Below are 20,969 nucleotides of genomic sequence, written 5' to 3' on the forward strand. Positions count from 1 at the left end.
GCTGTACCATTCTCAGGTTGATTTCTAGCATAGAAAAGAAGTGGAAAGGCATCATATTAGCAACTGTAATTGAGCTACTCTAGCCATGGATTAAAGAGTTGCTGGGGATTCACAGGGGACAGAGTCATTTTGCATTTGCCTAGAACCAAGGCTACAAATGGCAAATTTAGGAATCTGTCATTATGACAAGAACATTGCCACTGATAACTATGATCAAGACAATAGTAGTAAAGGTATATAGTTAGAAGATGTTTAGATTAGGAAGGTTTTATGGACTTAAATGATTTGTATTTTAAACTAGTAATTATTGTAACCTATGTATGTACTTATGTCAGTGGAACCATCTTGACCAATTCTCAGTTATCCAAGGGTGGTTTATCTAACTCAGCCCGGTTCTAGAAAAAGGGGGAAAAAATGGAGAGGACAGGGCCAAGGCCAAAGAAGATGAACTCGACTGAGTGAATTTCTGATGACTTAAAATACATTCTAAAGATAAATATGAGTGTTTTAGACCATAACTTATGCAATACTTTATTTTGCACTTAACTATCTGAAGTAAAAAGTGTTAAATTACTCCCTTTCCCCCCCAAAAATGCACTGCTTAAAAGCTGCATTTCTGCTATTTAGAAGAATTCTATGATGAATACTTTTGCAAGGCAAATACTTATGTCCTACTGCATATGTTTTCTACATCTGAATTTTTATTAAGTATACATATAAGGCACAAATGAGGATAAAGGTGATGTGTCTTTCTCTTACAGTTTAGTAAAACACTGTAATTTGAGACAGCTTGCTTTGTTTTACATTGTTTACCATGACTATAAAGTATCCAAATTCTTTCACATTCAAGTCAGGCTGTAATATGTTGGAAGGAATATTTGGTTCTGTGCCAATAACAATAGTTAGTTAAATTAACTCTGACTAAAAAAAAAAAAATTTTCCAAATTACAATCTCCAGGGTCCCTGAAACTGTATTTTCTTTTTCTTCAGAGTAATATAAATACAATATAAATATGACTTCCTAGCATATAAACAACAGTGGTTTGAAAATAAAAACTTGTACAAAACAGGCAGCTATCTAGTTAGAAGAAAATATGGCTAATAAGCATGCGTATATGAGATGCTTTGAATATTTTTGATACTATACTGTAATTACTAAAGATATAAAATTTCCTGGACTTAGGAAACTGTATTTTCTTGATAAGAGATTCTGCTGTTCTAAAATACTATCTGCTGTTACTAAAGGTTCAAATCTGGCAAGCAGCAGACAGTGCGCTCTGGTTATCTAAGTCTGCTCTCTGGTGGGCAATACAGGAGAATCATTTGCTTCCTGCAAGAGGATCTCGGCACTCAGGACAAAAGGAATACTGCATGTTGAACACAAATCTTACAGAACTGAAAGAAAAACAGAGTACAACCACATTCCTGAGAATATGACTGAAATTGAAAAACCACAGTAAGCTCATTTAGGGATAAATATATATGTGACCTTAACTGAAATTTCCCACTCCTCATTCCAGCACTTTCTGCCTTTCTCTTTTAGACAAAACTGAATATCAGAACCAACCTGCTAAAAGGTATTAAAACAGAGTCAAGGGAGTAGACTCAAGAAACATGAGCTTTCTGAAATGCTGGAAAGCTGAAGGCAGAGATATATATGGCTCAGTGACACCTGGAATTGATTCTGCTTTCCTACAACTCTCAACCCAACAATGACATGGCCTTTCTGACTGTGGTTTAAAAAAACAGGAGGATCTAATGTTTTTAATTATTCCTTTAAATTCACATTATTAAACTAAGTTCTATAGACTGGAAGGTCATTCCCAAACTACTTGTAAAGGGAGCAAAACAGGTAAGGCTAAAAGATAAAAGATTTCAGTGCTTGGAACCACTGCAAAAGTGACAGAATTTTAGAATTCTCATTTCTATTTACAGTACTGAGTTGTTGAGAAAGTATCCAGTACAATATAAAGCACTGTAGAAATATTTTATTTCTATTGCTATAAGAATCCAAAGCTTCCCCGTGCCTGCTCATGTTAAAAAAAAAGAAAATTCAAAGCTGCAGTGCCCATAAGAAATCATACATACCAATTTTTTTTATTTTATGAGGAAACAGGCTCAAAGATAAAATGGCCTATTGATCACAGAAAAGAATGGCCAGGAGAAGGACTCTAAAGTTACCACAGAAACATGCTAAACTTTGAAGAAACCTTAGTGCTGAGGTTAAACAAGTTAGTTGCAAGAGAGAAGGAATAAGGGACTTGGTAACTGTTAGTATGCAGAGTAAAGGTAGAGAAGGGGAGACAGCCATCTTCTGCTTTTTGGTAGGGACTAGAAGAGCAGGATCTGTTTTAAAAATATATATACCACCTGAAACTTCAAAACCAGGCAAAAGAAGATACTTTCTGGAAACATTAAAAACATTTTCAAGCAGGGAAAGACATAAAAAGGTAAATTTAACAGGTCTCCTCACCTCCTCTTGTTATTTTACAATCCACTCTCAAAAGAATCAGAGTGAACTTTTTTAAAACAAAAATTAAATCATGTCACTATTTAGCTTGACCCCCACTCCGCCAGTAGATTACTTCACTTAGAAAAAACTCCAAACTCCCCCAGTGGGTTATCGCACTTAGAAAAAAGTCCATTTCCTCACCAGGATCTATTATAGCCACTCCCCACCTCACTTTCCAAGCTCAAGGCACACTACCTTCATTCTGTTCCTCAAAGATACCAAGTTCTTTCCTATCTTAGGGTTTTTGCACATATCCCCTCTGCCAGGTATGCTCTGTACCCAGGTCTTTGGGTACAGATGTCCAGGTCTTTGAGTGTCTGAATTCTTGTTACTCAGGTCTCAAATCAGACTGAGCTTAGAAAGGTCTTTCCTGACCACCCAAATTTAAAGTAGCCCTCTCCTTCTAGCTGCTGTTCTTTTTCACACTTAGAAAAAAAGTCCATTTCCTCACCAGGTCTCAAAAAGAAAAGTGCGAAAAAGAAGAGTGGCTAGAAGGAGAGGGCTACTTTAAATTTGGGTGGTCAGGAAAGACCTTTCTAAGGTCAGTCTGATTTGAGACCTGAGTCTGTTTTATGTCTCTCAGAGTCCATAGCAATCATTGTCAGATACTTTCTTGCTCTTTGTGTATTGTCCCTCCTCCTCAACTAGTATGTGAAGTCCACGATGGTCACCAATGCACAGACGGTACTTAGAAAAATGCTTGATATTTAGTAGGTATTCAATAAATATTTCTGAAATTTATGATTACTAACTTTTCTCCTTCTTTTCACTGCCAAGCTTCTTGAAATTGCCTGCTTTTTCTTGCCACTATCTAACTCCTTTCCATCTAGTTCCTTCCACTCTCTGGTCCACAAACCTCTATTAAGGAAATCCAGCAGCTTTTTCTCGGTCTTCAAATTCTTTGACCTGTCTGCAGCATCTAACACTGAGGCCCAGCACCTGCATCATAACATAATTCTGGTCCTCTGTTTTCCTTCTCTCACCTAGGAAATACAGATGTTTCCCAGAATTCTGTACTTAGACCTGTTCTATCTTTCCTTTCCCCCTTAGGGCTTTCAGTTTTCCTAAGGCTTCAGCCATCTGTACTATCATACTAGTCATTTTCCCAGGTTAGTCTATTTCCTAAACTCCAGAACTGTTTCCACATGTTTGAAACCCATTTCCAAGTGGATAGCGCCTGAGACTAGGCACTTTAAAGCCAATGTCTCTCCTCTTCACTATGACCTCTGAAAAGAGTTTCTCTTAATGATTTATTTACGTGAACCACAGCAGCATTCTCCCAGTGACCAGGCTTAACACCTTAAAAATTATTTTTAATGATGAATCCTCCTTTGCACCCTACAGATAAATTGTCAAGCCCTTCAGATTTTCTCCCTAAGATGGCTCTCACATTTCTCTCCACCTTCCAATTCTACTGTCACTATCCTTGGAAGTAAGAACTTAGTACCACCTGGACTGCTACAGCTTCATAATACACGTCTTCTTACCTCTCCTCCTATCAGTTTCACTTATTTACTGCTTTAAAAGTAATCTAAAGTGCAGCTTCAATCACATTACTCCTCTGCTTAAAAATATTTATTTCTCAGTGCCTACTGAATCAGAACAAACTCTCACCCTAGCAGACAAAGCTCTTATTATATATCTAATTCTAACCTTCCACATTATTCTCCTAGCTTCAAACTTTAATGTACCTCAGGCTCATTAATTTAATACAAAATATAGGGACCACCCCCAGAGATTCAGAGTCAGTATATTTGTGGTGGAACTCAGGAATACGCATTTTTGACAAACATCTGGTGATTCTAATGCTTATGGACTTCAGATCACTTTTTGAGAAAAACTATTCTAGCTACTTCCCAAGAGTCTAAGTAAATTAGTCTATTCATTGTTCATCAAATCTGCCAGGGGAACAATTTAGAATGCTTTCCACCCCAATCTCACTTCATTCAAAGCATATCTCAAATGCAGTTTTCTCTAGGAAGACTTTCTTAACATCCTCCCCACCCCTCCAAAAAAAAAAAAATCAATAAAATGCAGCATCTTCAACTTTGGGAGTTAGATATTATGCTTGCACATCTCTTAAGACATTATTTTATTTCACTGCGTATTATTTATTTTATTGCCCTATGACATATAAGATACTTAAAGTGTATTATCTGCAACTCCTCTCATATATAGGAGAAATATTTATTGATTTAAAATCATGAAGGTCCAGAGAGCTTAACACAGTATCCCTCTTGTGGGCCACCCTCAGAAACAGAGAAATAGAAACTTGGGCTGGACAGCTCCAAACTGATTCAGTATGTAATTTTGAACATTCTTTTCATTTTAAGAAGACTAAAATTTTTTTCATCTATTTTAAGAAGAGAAAGGCATGTTTCTGGACTTCAATCATTCCTTTTACAGTAGTCACTTGTAATATAAGAAATATAGATAAATCATGATATTTTTTCTCAACACAACTCCATTCCTAAGTGGGCTAAGAAAGAGACTGTATCTTAAGACTTGATGAAGAATATTTTAAATGGTGATAGTTTAAAAAATTAAAGAATAAAGGGCATCATTATACTTGGGTTTGTTTGACACATAATGATGTAAAATGTATTTAGGGTTGTAAATAAACATGATACTCATTTCATCTGTATTTTAAGTGAGAATATATATTGTTTTAGAGATATGAAATCTTCACTTCCAAAGGAAGGCAGCCAACTTGGTAGACCAAAGGCAAAGGCAAAGACTGTTGCGTGACTAGATTAAAAAGTAAATTTCTGTATACTATCCTCCCAGGTCCAGGACACTTAAGAGACTACCTGACTGGGTGAAGTCTCCCTGGTGGAGAGGGAGATGACTCAGGGATGAGTCTGGCCCTGGTACTACGGGATCAACAATGCCATCCTGACCAAAAGGAGGAAAAGAAGTGGAACAAATAAAGTATCAGTGGCTGAGATAGTTAAAATAGAGTTGAGTGGCTACTCTGGAGGTCACTCTTACGCAAGCTTCAGTTAGACATTGCTACTTAACATAATTTGCCAAATCCCAACCAAAACCATTCCAGCCAATCCTAAAGAACTTCTGGGGTAATATATAAAGGTTCCATGCACTAGGGTAACTTTCCAGAAACCTACAACCTCCAGATGGGTCCCTGGACCAAATAAGTCCTGAAACCTAGAGGGCCCAGCCTCTCCAGAACATCAGTTAGTTCCATCTCCCTAACCCATATTAGTGACAGACCCTTTCAACATGAAAAAAATCAGAATGGGCATAGCCCAAATACTCCTAAAGAATGGGAGAAAAATCAAAGGCGATGGTGGAGTCACACAGAGAAGGTAGGGTTTAACAATCAAGTATGATTGCTGAATCATTATACTGACATTTCTTTTAGTCTCTAGTACCTTAGAACAGCTAGAAGTAAAAACCTGAAACTGGGGAACTGTAACCCATACCAAACTCTGAAATCTGTTCTACAACTTATTGTTGTGCTTTGAAATTTATTGGTTTTTTGTACATATGTTGTTTTTCACAAAAAAAGAAAAAAAAAGTCACTTGTGGTGATAAATGTTTATTCTTTCTAGCCTCCAATGTTCTGGAGCAGCTAGAGGGAAAAATCTGAGATGATGGTATGGTAGCCCCTGACAAACTCTGTGACCTGTCCTGTAACTACTTGTTGAAGAGTGCTTTGAAAACTTGCTTTTTTCTTTCTTTGCTTTGTATACAAGTTATAGCACACAGCAAAAAAAAGTTAAAAAAAAAAAAAAAGAGACCGAGTTTAGATATTTAGTTAACAGTTTTAACTATTAAAGATGAGTTTTCTGCTTATTTTCCTACTTAGTAAAAAGGAAATGCAATATTTGAATAAAATCTATTTCCTTTAAGAACTTCAAAAGGAAAGATTAGCTCCTTAATTTCAGTGCAAAAGATGTCTCCCGAGGCTGCTAAAGAATAATTCCCTTCTCTCTGAGAGTCCAAAAGAGAAGACTTTACTTAACAGCACTGGCTTTTTAACCAGAATCACCTGAGAAATTTTTAAAAGTATAGATGCCAAAACTGACATGTCAAAATAAAATTAACCAGGAAGACTACAAGAGAAGAACAACAAGATTAGACTAGTCCTACAAATGGTAAAACCTTATAAAAAGCCTCAGTAATTAAAATACATAAACTTTAGATATGACATAGACAATATATCACTGATATGATAAAGAAGGCATTTCAAATTAAGGGGTAGGAAGAGGATGAATAATTCAGGAAAGGTGGGTAGACATATGGGAAAAAAACTCTAAAAGATTTCAAATTTAACTACATAAAAGTAAAAATTCTTCATAGCAAAAAAAAGCTACCAAAGACAAATGACAAATGGAAACATAATTGTAACATATCACAAAAGGCTAATTTCTGTATTAAAAGGAGTACTTAGAAATTGATAAAAGATCAATAAGAAAAATAAGCCAAGGATATAAACAGAGTTCACAGAAATGATGTTCAGCCACATTTAAAACAAAAATAAAGAGTAAAACTATGAGATAGCATTTTTTAACCTATCAGATTGGCAAAAATTCATCCGTTTGATAAATACTCTGTCTTGATAATGTTAAAGGGAAACAGGTCTTTCAGATACTGCTGATGAGAGAGAGTGTATACCAGTATAACTCCCAAAGAGGATAATTTAGTATTATATGTTAAAATTACAAGTACAGTTCCGGGTCAAGACGGCAGCTTAACAACGTGCGTGTTGTAGTTCATCCTCCAGAACAACTGCTAAATAACCAGAAACAGTACAGAACAGCTCCTGGGGCCACGTCAGTGACCAGACACACAGCGTACCCCAGTCTGGACCAGCCGGACCGGCTGCGAGCACCCCCCAAAACCGTGAATTCCCAAAGCTGCGGCGGCCAGCGCCCCTCCCCCACAGGCCGCTTCCCAGAGGGAAAAGGAAAGGACTTTACCAGCAGCAGTGACTGGGCACAATCAAACGTCAATTGTGAAACTAATTAACAAATTCTGACTACTAAAAATAGGCCCGCAGCTTAGGTGAACCCAATCAAAGCGGAGGTTGCTCATTTTTGCCCTGGCACCAAGGGGGCAGGACTGACAGAAAAAGGGGGAAAAAAAAGAAGGAAACAGGTTTTTGTGGTTGTGTATCTATAAAGGCTTGACTGCCTCTGGATACAGCAGCAGCACTTTTCAGGCTGCAACTGCCCCAGGCATAGGCAGAAGTGAGCTCTTTTGGGGGCTTATCTGGAGCCTGTGCCTTCCCCAGGGGAGGGGTGAAGGCCCACCCAGGTGGAATCCCTCCATCAAGGAATTCAGACACCAGGGCTTGGTAATTTGAAGCCATTAAAACCAGCCTACAACCTCTCCTCTGTCTCCAACAAACCCCCAGCCAAAGTTAAAGGTACCGCATCATCTTACGCTGGTGGGACCTGCAGTCAGACAAGCACCACATACTGGGCAGGACAAGAAAAACAGAGTCCAGAGACTTCACAGGAAAGTCTTTCAACCTGCTGGGTCTCATGCTCAGGGAAAACCGACGCAGGTGACTCTTTCCTCCTGATAGGAGGCCAGTTTGGTCTGGGAAAATCTGGCTGGGGTCTATAATATCTAAGCAGACCCTCCTAAGTGAGTGTGGGGGAAAGGTACCACACAAGCAGGGCAAGAAACAAGAAAACAAGACCTGAAAAATTCTCCTCTGTTAAACAAAACTCGAGCTAAAGGTTCAGATAAAGCTGAACAGAATGTCAAAGAACAGATAGACAACAAATTCATCCAGCAAGAAAACCCTAGATAAAAGAAATGAAAGCAATCTCCAGAATAAACTAATTAAGGTAATTAAATGCCTAGACGCCAGCAAAAAATAACAAATCACACTAAGGAAATTGAAGATATGGCCCAGTCAAAGGAACAAACCAACAATTCAAATGACATACAGGAGCTGAAACAACTAATTCAGAATATACGAACAGACATGGAAAACCTCATCAAAAACCAAATCAATGAATTGAGGGAGGATATAAAAAAGGCAAGGAAGGAGCAAAAAGAAGAAACTGAAAGTCTGAAAAAACAAATCACAGAACTTATGGGAATGAAAGACACAGTAGAAGAGATGAAAAAAACAATGGAAATCTACAATGGTAGATTTCGAGAGGCAGAACATAGGATTAATGAACCGGAGGACAGAACATCTGAAATCCAACAAGAAACAGAAACTAGAGGGAAAAAAAAGGAAAAATATGAGCAGGGCCTCAGGGAATTGAAAGACAATATGAAGTGCATGAATATACATGTTGTGGGTGTCCCAGAAGGAGAAGAGAATGGAAAAGGAGGAGAAAAACTAATGGAGGAAATTATCACTGAAAATTTCCCAGCTCTTATGAAAGACTTAAAATTACAGATCCAAGAAGTGCAGCGTACCCCAAAGAGAACAGATCCAAATAGACATACTCCAAGACATTTAATAATCAGAATGTCCAAGGTCAAAGAGAAAGAGAGGATCTTGAAAGCAGCAAGAGAATAGCAATCCATCACATACAAGGGAAGTCCAATAAGACTATGCACAGATCTCTCAGCAGAAACCATGGAGGCGAGAAGACAGTGGGATAATACATTTAAATTATTAAAAGAGAAAAACTGCCAACCAAGAATTCTATATCAGGCAAAATTGTCCTTCAAAAATGAGGGAGAAATGAAAACATTTTCAGACAAAAAATCACTGAGAGAATTTGTGACCAAGAGACCAGCTCTGCAAGAAATACTAAAGGGAACACTAGAGACAGATACAAAGACAGAAGAGAGAGGTGTGGAGAAGAGTGTAGAAAGGAAGACTATGAGTAAAGGTAAAAGGAAGGAAAATTAGATATGACATATAAAATCCAGAAGGCAAAACAGTAGAAGAAAGTACTACCCATACAGTAATAACACTGAATGTTAATGGATTAAACTCTCCAATCAAAAGACATAGTCTGGCAGAATAGTTTAAAAAACAGGACCCATGTATATGCTGTCTCTACTCAAAGGTCACGAGGCCAAGGACACAAATGGACATTTACATGTTTATAGCAGCATTATTAACAATTAACAAGTAATGGAAACAGCCAAAATGTCCATCAACAGACAGTTGACTAAACAAACTGTGACATTTACATAAGATGGAATATTATGCAGCTGTAAGACAGAATAAAGTTATGAAGTATGTAACAGCATGAATGGACCTTAAGGACATTATGCTGAGTGTGATTAGCCAGAAACAAAAGGACAAATACTGTATGGTCTCACTGACATGAACTGACGTTAGTGAATAAACTTAGAATATTTCCTTGGTAACAGAGACCATCAGGAGATAGAAATAGGGTGAGATATTGGGTGATTGGAGCTGAAGGGATACAGATTGTGCAACAGGACTGAATATAAAATCTCAGATATGGACAGCACAATACTACCTAACAGTAATGTAATTATGTTAAAACACTGAATGAACCTGCACGTGAGAATGATAGAGGGAGGAGGACTGGGGACATAAATGAAATCAGAAAGAAAGATAGATGGTAAAGATCGAGATGGTATAATCTAGGAATGCCTAGAGTGTATAATAATAGTGAAATGTACAATGCACAAATTTAAGAAATGTTTTTGTCTGAGGAAGAACAAAGGAATGTCATTATTGCAGGGTGTTAAAAATAGATGATAATTAATACTTTAAAATGTCACTTTATGTGTGAGACTAAAGCAAAAAATGTTTATTTGTGACAAAATTTATATTTTGACTAGAGCATTTCCTAATATAACTCATGTAGATAGTTTGATTGAATGTCATAAGTACTTGGAATCTCAGGTAGCACATGAGATTTTGTTGGTTTGTCCAGAGTGATGCCCCGATGAATCCAGAGTGATTTGATCAGTGACTGGAAAAGTATTTGCAAGCCCCCTTCGGGGAATGGTGAGAGTGGGGAGAAATTCAACTTCCCCAAGTTGAATTCTTGATATTCTCACAAGCAGTGTGGACAACCAAAGCTATAGGCTGAGCCCCCAGGCTTGGGGTTTGTTCACATGAAACTTAACCCCACAAAGGATAGGTCAAGTCTACTTAAAATTTATGCCTAAGAGTCACCCCCAGGAGAGCCTCTTTTGTTGCTCAGATGTGGCCTCTCTCTCCAGCCAATACAACGAGCAGTCTCACCACCCTCCCCCTCTCTGCGTGGGACATGACTCCCAGCGGTGTGGACCTTCCTGGCAACGTGGGACGGGGATCCTGGAATGAGCTGAGACTCAGCGTCAAGGGACTGAGAAAAACCCTAGAATGAGCTGAGAATTAACAACAGGGGATTGAGAGAACCTTCTCGACCAAAGGTGGAAGAGTGAAATGAGACTAAGTGTCAATGGCTGAGAGACTCCAAACAGAGTTGAGAGGTTATCCTGGAGGTTATTCTTATGCATTTAGTAGATATCACCTTGTTGTTCAAGATGTAGTGGAGAGGCTGGAGGGAACTGCCTGAAAATGTAGAGCTGTGTTCCAGTAGCCATGTTTCTTGATGATGATTGAACAATGATATAGCTTTCACAATGAGACTCTGCAAATGTGAAAACCTTGTGTCTGATGCTCCTTTTAGCTACTATATCAGCAGAAGAGTAGAACATATGGAATAAAAATAAATAATAGGGGGAACAAATGTTAAAATAAATTTAGTTTGAAATGCTGGTGGTAAATGAAAGTGAGGGGTAAGGGGTATGGTATGTATAATCTTGTTTTTCTGTTATCGTTTTATTTCTTTTTCTGTTGTCTTTTTATTTCTTTTTCTAAATTGATGCAAATGTTCTAAGAAATGATGAATATGCAACTATGTGATGATATTAAGAATTACCGATTGTATATGTAGAATGGAATGATCTCTTAATGTTTTGTTTATTAATTTTTTAATTAATAAAAAAGTTAAAAAAAAAATTACAAGTACATATTCTTTCTGACCCCCAAATTCTACTTCTAGAAATTTAACCTATAGGTAAATATGCACACATGCAAAATGATATATGTACAAGGGTGTTTATTGCGATTTTTTAAATAGAAAAAGTTTGGAAATAACTCGAAGTTCATTAATAGAAAAGTCAAATTAATTACAATAAATCCAAACAATGGAATACTAAGCGAATCTTTTTTTTAATGCAAAGTACCTTTATGTATATATTAAAAGATAAGATATGTTAAGTAAAAAAACATGGTGCAGAGCAATACGGATAATAACTAACGTGTGCAAAAAAAAGAAGAAAAATAACATGGATTCAACAAACAAAAACAAAAACAAAAGATCTCTGGAAGGATGCCTAACAGCTAATTACTAGTAACAGAAACTAATGGAACTAAATGGGGGTGGCGTGGGAACCGGAAGGATGGAAATTAGGAGACAACTTTTCACTGTAACTACTTTTTTGCTATCTGATCCATCAATATCTATTTAAGAAATCAAAGAATTTTAAAAATCAAACAAGTCTTTAAAATAAAAAATAAAAATACAGGTAACTAGGCTATTTTCTCAAGGAAATTGATTTTGAAGGTGTAGGGCAAGGCTGAACCTATAGTTTTTAAAAGCTGAGAGCCACAACTACAGAATTTCCTAAGCCTATCAAATTGGCTTCTAGTCTGTTATTATGGCACTGACAAATAATGTTCTTGGTCTTTGTTTTATGTTTTACTTTTAACAGAATTTTAGTAAAGAATCTATTAATAATCCTAAGGGGAGCTGAAGGCTAACAGAAGAGTGGGGATACTGAGAAAACACTGCATTAGAGGTAACCACATATCTCCAAAACAGATCTGTCCTGTCATTTCTTTTTTTTTTAGTGTAATTTCTTTTTTTAAAGATTTTATTTATTAAACATACCAACATACAAACACAAACATTCTTACCATATGATCATTCCACTCTACACATATAATCAGTAACTCACAATATCATCACATAGTTGTATATTTATCGTCAGGATCATTTCTTAGAACATTTGCATCAATTCAGAAAAAGAAAACAGAAAATAAATTTATACATACCATACCCCTTACCCCTCCCTTTCATTGATCACTAGCATTTCAATCTACTACATTTATTTTAACATTTGATCCCCCTATTATTTATTTACTGTCCTGTCATTTCAACAAGTAACCTGCATTTCTCTTCTCTGAGACAGAATGTTAGCATAAACATACTTCAATCAAAGATATCTGCTTAAATTTCATTCAAAGCATCATGGGTGCTCATATAAGTCATCATTTTGACTTGCCTACAAGGGTAGGCAAATCACAGGTAGTAATTTGTGGCTTTAAAACCACAGCTAGACTCTTCATTACCAAAGAGTCAGGTTCAATAAAGAGGAGTCATTCGGGGGATTATAAAAATCTAAAAACCTACCACACAGAATTTTGTATCAACAGTTCAGGTGGAATCATTAAGTAAATCATCCTATAAAACATGCAAATTCATGACCTGGTAAAGTAGTATCCTACTATTTCTCTGGGGTAGAGGAGGAAAGATTTGCTAAATATATCTGCCCTAATTCTTATCAGCCACTTACCATCCTCTAGCAACCCCATGGTCAGATGATGGATTTTAGATACATCATTAATCCACGTATCATTACAGCAAACATCAAAGATCAACAGGAGGCTAATGATCTGCAGGAAGCATTGTCAGGGCCCATTTCCATAGATGTTCACAGAATCTCCACCCTACTATACCCCATCAACTTATTCTAACCATAAATGAAGGCAAACTATGCAAGAGAAATGGCCTCAGCAAGAGAGGTCATTCCAAGAAGGCAGGGGGGAAAACTAACATTTTCTTAACTCCTACAACAAGCTATATATTCTGTGCCACTACGCCTTCCATTCTTTTTTATCTTTTTAACTTTTTTTATTGTATAATATAACACACATACATAGCAAAGAAAGAAAAGCCATAGTTTCCACAGCACTCTTCAACAAGTAGTTACAGGACAGATGCCATAGTTTATCAAGGGCTACCATACCATTATATCAGAGTTTTCCTTCTAGCTCATCCAGAACATTTGCTTTCCACTCTTACATTTAATCTCTCGTTGATCCCCACAAAAATCCAATGAGGAATATATTTTAAATCCCAAACCGAATCTCGGAGATCTTACTCAAGATCACAGAGCTGTTAGGTGGTAGAGTCAGAACCCATATCTGCCGACTCCAAAGCCTATTTTTTCCTACTATACTAAGATATTTCTCTTCAGTAGAAACATTTAAGAAGTACAGAAAGAAGTAAACACAAGATAATTTAAATGCATATGGTAAAATGAAAGCTCTGGGCGGGCCACGGTGGCTCAGCGGCAAGAATGCTTGCCTGCCATGCCAGAGGACCCGGGTTCGGTTCCCGGTGCCTCCCCATGTAAAAAAAAAAAAAAAATGAAAGCTCTGCATTCATCCACTCAACAAATATTTAAGAAATAGCTATTGTGTTAAACATATTATACATGAACTGAGACTTGAGAACTCAAGGCAAGGTCACAATGCTGTTAAGAAATGAGAAGATTAGTTCTCAACTACTCCACAATACTGCCTCTTTCAAATTTTAAGGAAAACGTGAGTGAAGCATTAGTGTTTTCCACTGCAGTGAAAGAAATAAGGCCATTTTAATTCTACACAAATGATCTTGAAAGAAGGCTAAATTATTCCCATCAATGGGGCCTACTAGCTGAAAAAGAGAAAATTTTGTTCTTTTCCCAAAGCAATTTCACAATTATATGGATATTCATTCTGGATTATGGAGGCTATCAACTAGTAAAGATTCTTCACTGCCTCGATAATAAATACTATCACCACCTCATATTTGTTTAATGCTTAAAGTTCTCCAAATACTGTCACATACATTACCTTAACTGACAGAATTATCAACAGCTCCCCATCTTTACCCCTATAGAATAAAGTCCAAAATCACAAGTTGTGGCATCTAACCAAGACCCTTTATAGCTGTGCTTTTTTAGCTTAGTTTGCTACAATCACACTCCACAAAATGTTTGTTTCAGCCAAATTATTCTCTGAAGGTTCTACCTTTGTTCATGCCACCGCAATTTCCTTTGTGTGGAATGGTCTTCCCTATTATCCACCCGGAAAATTCCTACTGCTCATTCAAGAACTACTTCAATCATCTTCCCTATGAAGCCTTCAGGTCACACTGAATTAGTCACACCCTCCTCTATGACCCCAAATCTTTTTGATGCGTCTCTAGCATTGGATTTATTATAATTATTCATGTGTTTTTTTTTTCTAGAAGGCATTCAATATTTATGAAATGGATAAATGAATGAGTGAATTAGACCAATAAATTGGGAATTAAAAGACCTAAGTACAAATTCCACACAAAAAATCCAAAGTGAGTTTATACCTGTTTTTTTTCAACTACAAAATAATTCAATATTTACTGCAGTGATTATGCTTTCCAATCATTTTCAGAGTCACAAAAATCCAAATAATTGCTATTACCTCCTCCATCATGACATCCTGTGTGGCTGAGATTTCTCCTTTGGTTGCTCCACTGTGTACCAGGTTCCGGAGTCGTATACAGAATTCTCTCATCTACAGGAGAAACTTAATCAGCACTCCAATAGTTACCCAAATTCAATGGTAAACGAATTTAGGCCAATGCTAGTTCTACTTTGAAGCACAACTCAGTCAAGACCCATGGCAAGGTTCATAAAAGCAAATGGATTTTTCCCCAAGCAGTCCACTTAAACAGTTAAAACCACTCTTCATAAGGGAAAAGACATGGACTAGATGGAACCACTCCCTGGGAAAGCAAGCATTCCTTTACAACTGATAGTATGCTTTGAGAAAGTACTTTAATATATACTTTAGTATGGGGAAAACAGCTGATTCCATAATGCCCATCATCCTTAGAAAAAGCAGGAGATTTACGGTGATCATGCCACTAAGTCACTAATAGGATTTTATTCAGAATTTTACTAGTTGTCCACTTCTTTCCCTTCTCTGCCAAGTAACTGTAACCATGGATGGCTATACCAACCCCAATGGTGGTTTTAATTTTTATTGCTTTCAATTTTGAGAGAATACACTCTGTCTAAATAAAAGTAAGTCTGAAATCTAATCACAGTGCTAAAGAAGATTCTGTCTCCACCCAAAATGGAATCCAATGCCGTACTATTAATGTACTTGTAGCCCTCAGATAAGAACCCCCAGAGTTTCCAGGGTGGAAAATAACCTACTTCTAGTACTTGGAAACACATGTATAGTTTTATTTAAAAATGCAATCTTTCTCCAAGGAAGAAAGATCCCACGGATGACAAATCCAATTTTAGCCTCATAGATCAGGATTGCAGGTTGTAGCAACTCTTAGTTCTCAAAAAGATGTCTGGCTGGCAAAGTAGTATCCCTATAGGATTTATAATCCAACTCGGATTGTGTAGGGAGAATAGGTTATGTAAAAAATGGGTTAGGTAGAAAAGAGAGAATTATTCATTAAGATAACTGAAGAAGCAGTAAAAAGCAGTTTAGTAACTACATCAAAACTCAGTGAGTGGATAAACTACATTGATGTGGTTTGAGGAGTCTCTTTTATCTCCAATATACTCAGCATACTCTTTAATGAAGTCTCATAAATAACTTCTTTCAGTTTTACCAGCACATAAAACTGCCCCAGCCTACCTCCACAAGAACCAAGAGAGAGACACAGCACCCAGTATGCTTGTGGTCTGATTTATCTGAGCATGTCAAAATATACGCGGACTTTCTTTCCTGAGTATCCATGAGAAAACATTAAAATCAGAAATAAAAGTGAAAGATTTTTAGAAAGAAAAAAATCCTTAATTCTAATATTTTTAAAAGGAATACGCAGCTACACCACTTTTGATAGACACTGACATAAGTAGTCATCTTGAACATAAACTGCGTACACTGAAATGTCCAGCAGTCCCTTTGGAAAATCAGAAGTTTAAGAAGATGAGTACACTAAACTCAATCCCATTCTGTTCCATACACTAACCTTATGATTCAGAATCTCATTCATTCTTCTAGTTGCCTCTGTTGTATAAGATTCTGGGAAACATTTCTTAGGGACAAGACCATATTTTTCTAAAAGAAAAAAAAAAAAACTTTCAGTAAAGTTCACATAAACTCCAGAAATAGAATCCTGGCAAAACCAGCTATTGCTTTATAAACAGATAGGTCATATTTTGTTGGTCTAATTCAGAAAGTTTAACAATCTTACGCTTCATATTATTACATCAATTAGTTAATCTGCATTTTTATCCATCTTAGAACTAATTCTGTTCTTTTTATCTAGTACACTTTGTAAATGCTTAGTATGAGTTTTTTCCCAGAAGAAAACCCTTTTTTGAACGAGACATTTTCAGACATTTCAGTTGCAGCTTCAATGTGTTACCTGATTATGTCAGTGGACAAGAGAGAAGCTTTTTCGTGGAAAGTTAGCTCTACTTAATGTTACCTTTTCTTCTCCAACTCACCGTTCATAGTACCTATCTCCTAACAAGAAAGGCACTATATAGCTGAAAACGTAAGTGAAAGCAAAATTGTGATAAATATTCTTAGAATTAACCATATACCCTTCTGAGAGACCAATTTACTCTGTACATCATCATCAAGGAGATGGCCTATGTCGAACTACAAAGTCTTACTTGATCGTGCTGAGTCTGAGTTTCTTTAGAGAAAGGCTCTTACCAACAATGTTGACAAGCATATCCCATTGCCCACCATCATTTGCAGGATTTGTAAGCAAAAACTGCACCAGCCTCCCATCCTCAGGCTCCTTTTTCTGGGCTGTTTCCACAAAAGCATGTAAGAAGAAATAACAGCGTTCAACCTAAAGTAGGAAACATTAAATAAAATTAAAGCAAAAGAGAACCAATAACTTTACTGGCATTAGCAACAGAACAAGAGTCTTGGAATTACCGTGGGCCCACATAGAAGGCATTTTTTAACTAAAGCAGGTACTTAAATTTCAGTATCTGGCTTCATGAGAATATCTGAAGTTTTCTCTTATGTCTATGTATATATTCTGATAATTTATCCAAAATAAGGTATGGCTTTATTTTGAAACAAAATCTGATATTTAGAGACTTCAATCAATAAGCATTTAATGGACCCATGTAATTTACATTTTAAAGATTTTTAAAACTAGAGTAATATTATTTACTGTTTTTGAGATAAGAATTTTTTTTTACCCAGAGAAAGAAAATTCGGCCCTAGAAAGATCGTATTACCTAAATAGAGATGCCAGAAAAGGAAATTATTGAAAACAAAATTTTAAAATTAAAGAAACAAGCAAGTAGTAGGGTAAGTCAGCAAACTTCTTATTTCACTGCAAAAAGAACCACCTACCAACTCAAAACAGTTCTGTTTTTGAAGAGAGTCAACTTTTAAAACTTCGGAAATCAGAATAAATGATGCCTCAGCTATAATAGAAGGGCAAACTAGAATTGGAAAAGCAAGAAACTGAACAGGCAGTTCCTACTAAGGTTTGCACTGAAACAAAAATAATCTTTTAAGATAAGTCCCCTACCTTGTCCCAGAAAAATAAGTAAGATTGACTAAACTCAAATTCTTCAATATTTAATTTTTTCATGAATGGAAGTCTCATAACATTCAGACAAGAAAAGATCCAGCATCGTCCTGAAATAAGAAAGTAAACCAAGAAATTATGGTGAGTGTTTTTACATAAATTGCATTGCTCCAGGTGTATTTCCTGATGCTGAACTCATGCCAAAATCTTAAATAACTCATGACTAAATCAGAAAGATCAGGATGATTAAAAAAAAAAAATCAAGAATTGTAGTAGTTACTATTTGCAATATATATGAAAAGGTTCAATATCCTTAACATATTTAAAAATCTCTTTACATATCACAGAAAGAAAACATTATAAATCACCTAAGAAGACCACATTAAAAAAAGAAACACTGTTAGAGAAACATGAACAGAGATCATAAATCACTCAATCAATGGTCAAAAAAGACACAAATGGCAAAAACATGTGTATTAAAGTTCATCATAAGACGTGTTAAATGAGGCCATTGGCCCTAAGGAAGCACCAATCGGTTTTCTGTGAAAATAGACTGGGACTGATTTTTTAAAAGGCTAATGACTTCTTAAAATTCTTTCAATAACAACTTTGTTATATTTTCCTTGTTTAGATTCCTGGATGACCAGCATTTCACTGTAGCTATTTCTCTGTCAGTGGTCCTAGACAGTAGAAAGCAAAAAAAGAGCTCTTGAGCCATAAGGCATGGGAACAGATATTTTTTTCTATTACAAACTGGTAGTCTGGGGGGAACTGAGTCCATTAGCACATCAGCTCAAGAGGTAAACAAGAAGCACATTTATTTAAAAATAACATTTTAATGACCTTTTGATGCAAATTACACTGTCTTCTATTTCAAACATTTGTATATGAAAATTTGGGGCACTCTTCTAGGGCATGAACATTTTCGAGTGGTTTGTTTCGTAACCAAGAGCATCTATATCTGCAAGACATGAGGCCATGATCATGTAACTTCAGAACAGAATACAGGAAATTACACTCAAACAGATGACCATGTACTTGTCACTTTAGTGCTCAAACCAAATGTGCTAACCAGCCAGAGCACCAAAACAAGCCATACGGACAATGTTCTTACACATGCCTTTACCTGCGCCTGTTCTGTAAGAATTCACAGGTTTTTTTCTAATACAATCCTCTGTTCCTCTAAAACCATAAGACACCAAAACGGGACGCTGCAGAAAGACGAAATAAAGTACGTAAGAAGTTCAAAACCTCACCTGAGCTCTTCTGGTTGGTCACTGGCTTGCCTTCCTGAGGCACAACATGCTGGAATACATGCTGAACACCTTGTACCGTGGCTCTCTTCAAACAGATGTCCAGCAGGTCATGAGTGGTCCCGACATTCTGGGCAAGTACGAATTGACTGTCGGAGTTCAGTTTCTGAATGAGAGCAGTTATCGTCTCCGAATTCAGACCTACTGGAAGGCCAAAAAGGATTAAAACACCAAAAAGAGGCTGAAGAGGGATTACAAGGACTCCCACAACCCGGGTCTAACTTCCTAAGAGCATCCTGAGGTGACTACTGCAGCCGAAGTAGCCTTTTACTGGCGGCCTCCGCCAAGATGCTGCCCCCCACCCCCGCCGCCTTCAGGCCGCTCCAGCCCACCCAGAAAACTCGGTCCCCGCCAGCGTCCTGGTCCCTGCCCCCGCCCTTCCCTGCCGGGCCTCCCTGAGCCCACTGAAAGGACCCCGGCAGGGCCCCAGGCGAGGAAGAGCCTCACCCGCGTTGTTCATGGTGCCTACGCTGCCTGGCGGGGTAACGGTAGCTTTCGGGGTCCTCAGACAGGCCCCGGGATCGCACTGTGGATGGCTGCCTCGGCGGCCCGATCAGCCTCCGGTTCCCCGAGCGCCGGAAAGAAGAAACCGGCTCGCTAGCGGCTAGGAGGCTGAGGTCGCGAGAAACGGGGTCCGCGGAGGGACAAAACTCCCCCCTCGCGTTGCTGAGTCAGCGCCGTCGGGGAGAGCCCCGCCCGGGGGGAGGGCCACGGAGGCGGACTGGCTGACGCGCACTATCTGGCCTGCGACCCCGCCCTGGCCGGTCGAGTGGTAGCTCGGCCATCCGCTCCAGCCTACGTGGTCGCTGGGCGCTGTCCACTGTCTGCCCGGACGGCGCCGCACCCTCTGCCAACTGTGATCTCGCCCCATGGCTACCCAGGCGCCCTCCCGGGATCAGGCCCGCTGCTGGAAGGGAGGCTGGGCCCAGAGCCCAAATATTCTAGCCTTTAGGCATTGACTCAACGAAGCCTTTTGAGAAGCCAAAGAGGGGCTCAAGACATTAGGGCAGAAGTGAGGGGCCCCGTAATTAAGCATGGGATTTAGAATGGGTTGACAGGTCTCTCTCTCTCTCTCTGTCTCTCTCTCTGTCTCTCTCTCTCTGTCTCTCTCTCTCTCTCTCTCTCTCTCTCACACACACACACACAATCTCCAAAGATTCTTCCTATAGACATCTCTTGTGGACCAGTCACTTTTTGCTTGGATTCTAGTCTGAATCAAGTCATTGTATTTTGGCGAAATTGGAATCAAACTCTCTCTTACCGACTCACCAGCTACTACTACCGTTCTACAAATAAGCGTCTGCTCTGTACGAGAAAACTTCCTATTCGGGACTTCGTGGATTCCGTTCTACCTGGCGCAGCAGGTATTGTGTGGTTAACTTAAGGGAATGACCCAGGTCAGTCTTGTGCATCAATACTCTGTTTTGCCAGGCCCTCTACAAAACCTTCCAGTGATGCCTCCCTCTAGGCTTTCAAAACCTTCCAGTGATGCCTCCCTCTAGGCTTTCAAGATAGCCCTGGGGGTTTCAAGGTTCTGAGACTGTGAAGCACTTTTATATCATTTTGCACCCTCAACCCTTGAAGAGGTATTGGGATGGAATCCAGAGG

The 20,969-nt window shown here is 38.1% G+C and overlaps 1 protein-coding gene across 2 annotated transcripts in view; it reads right to left on the reverse strand.

Moving 5' to 3' along the window:
- BLMH (bleomycin hydrolase) overlaps positions 1 to 20,053 on the reverse strand; it is a 62,364-nt gene extending 42,311 nt beyond the window's left edge. Inside the window, exons 1-6 of one of the 2 annotated variants that reach the window (XM_077165418.1) lie at positions 19,809 to 20,053; positions 19,305 to 19,502; positions 18,049 to 18,158; positions 17,208 to 17,349; positions 16,513 to 16,601; positions 14,997 to 15,089 (exon numbers count right to left, since the gene is read on the reverse strand). In XM_077165418.1, coding sequence (XP_077021533.1) covers positions 14,997 to 15,089; positions 16,513 to 16,601; positions 17,208 to 17,349; positions 18,049 to 18,158; positions 19,305 to 19,502; positions 19,809 to 19,821 — 645 coding nt within the window. In that variant the 5' untranslated portion in view covers positions 19,822 to 20,053. Of the gene's footprint in view, positions 1 to 14,996; positions 15,090 to 16,512; positions 16,602 to 17,207; positions 17,350 to 18,048; positions 18,159 to 19,304; positions 19,506 to 19,808 lie in introns of both variants that reach the window. The other variant, XM_077165417.1, reaches the window with a different exon arrangement.
- Between the last annotated feature and the right edge of the window lie 916 nt (positions 20,054 to 20,969).

This window comes from Tamandua tetradactyla, chromosome 6 (assembly GCF_023851605.1).
Source record: "Tamandua tetradactyla isolate mTamTet1 chromosome 6, mTamTet1.pri, whole genome shotgun sequence".
Classification (NCBI taxonomy): Eukaryota; Metazoa; Chordata; class Mammalia; order Pilosa; family Myrmecophagidae; genus Tamandua; species Tamandua tetradactyla.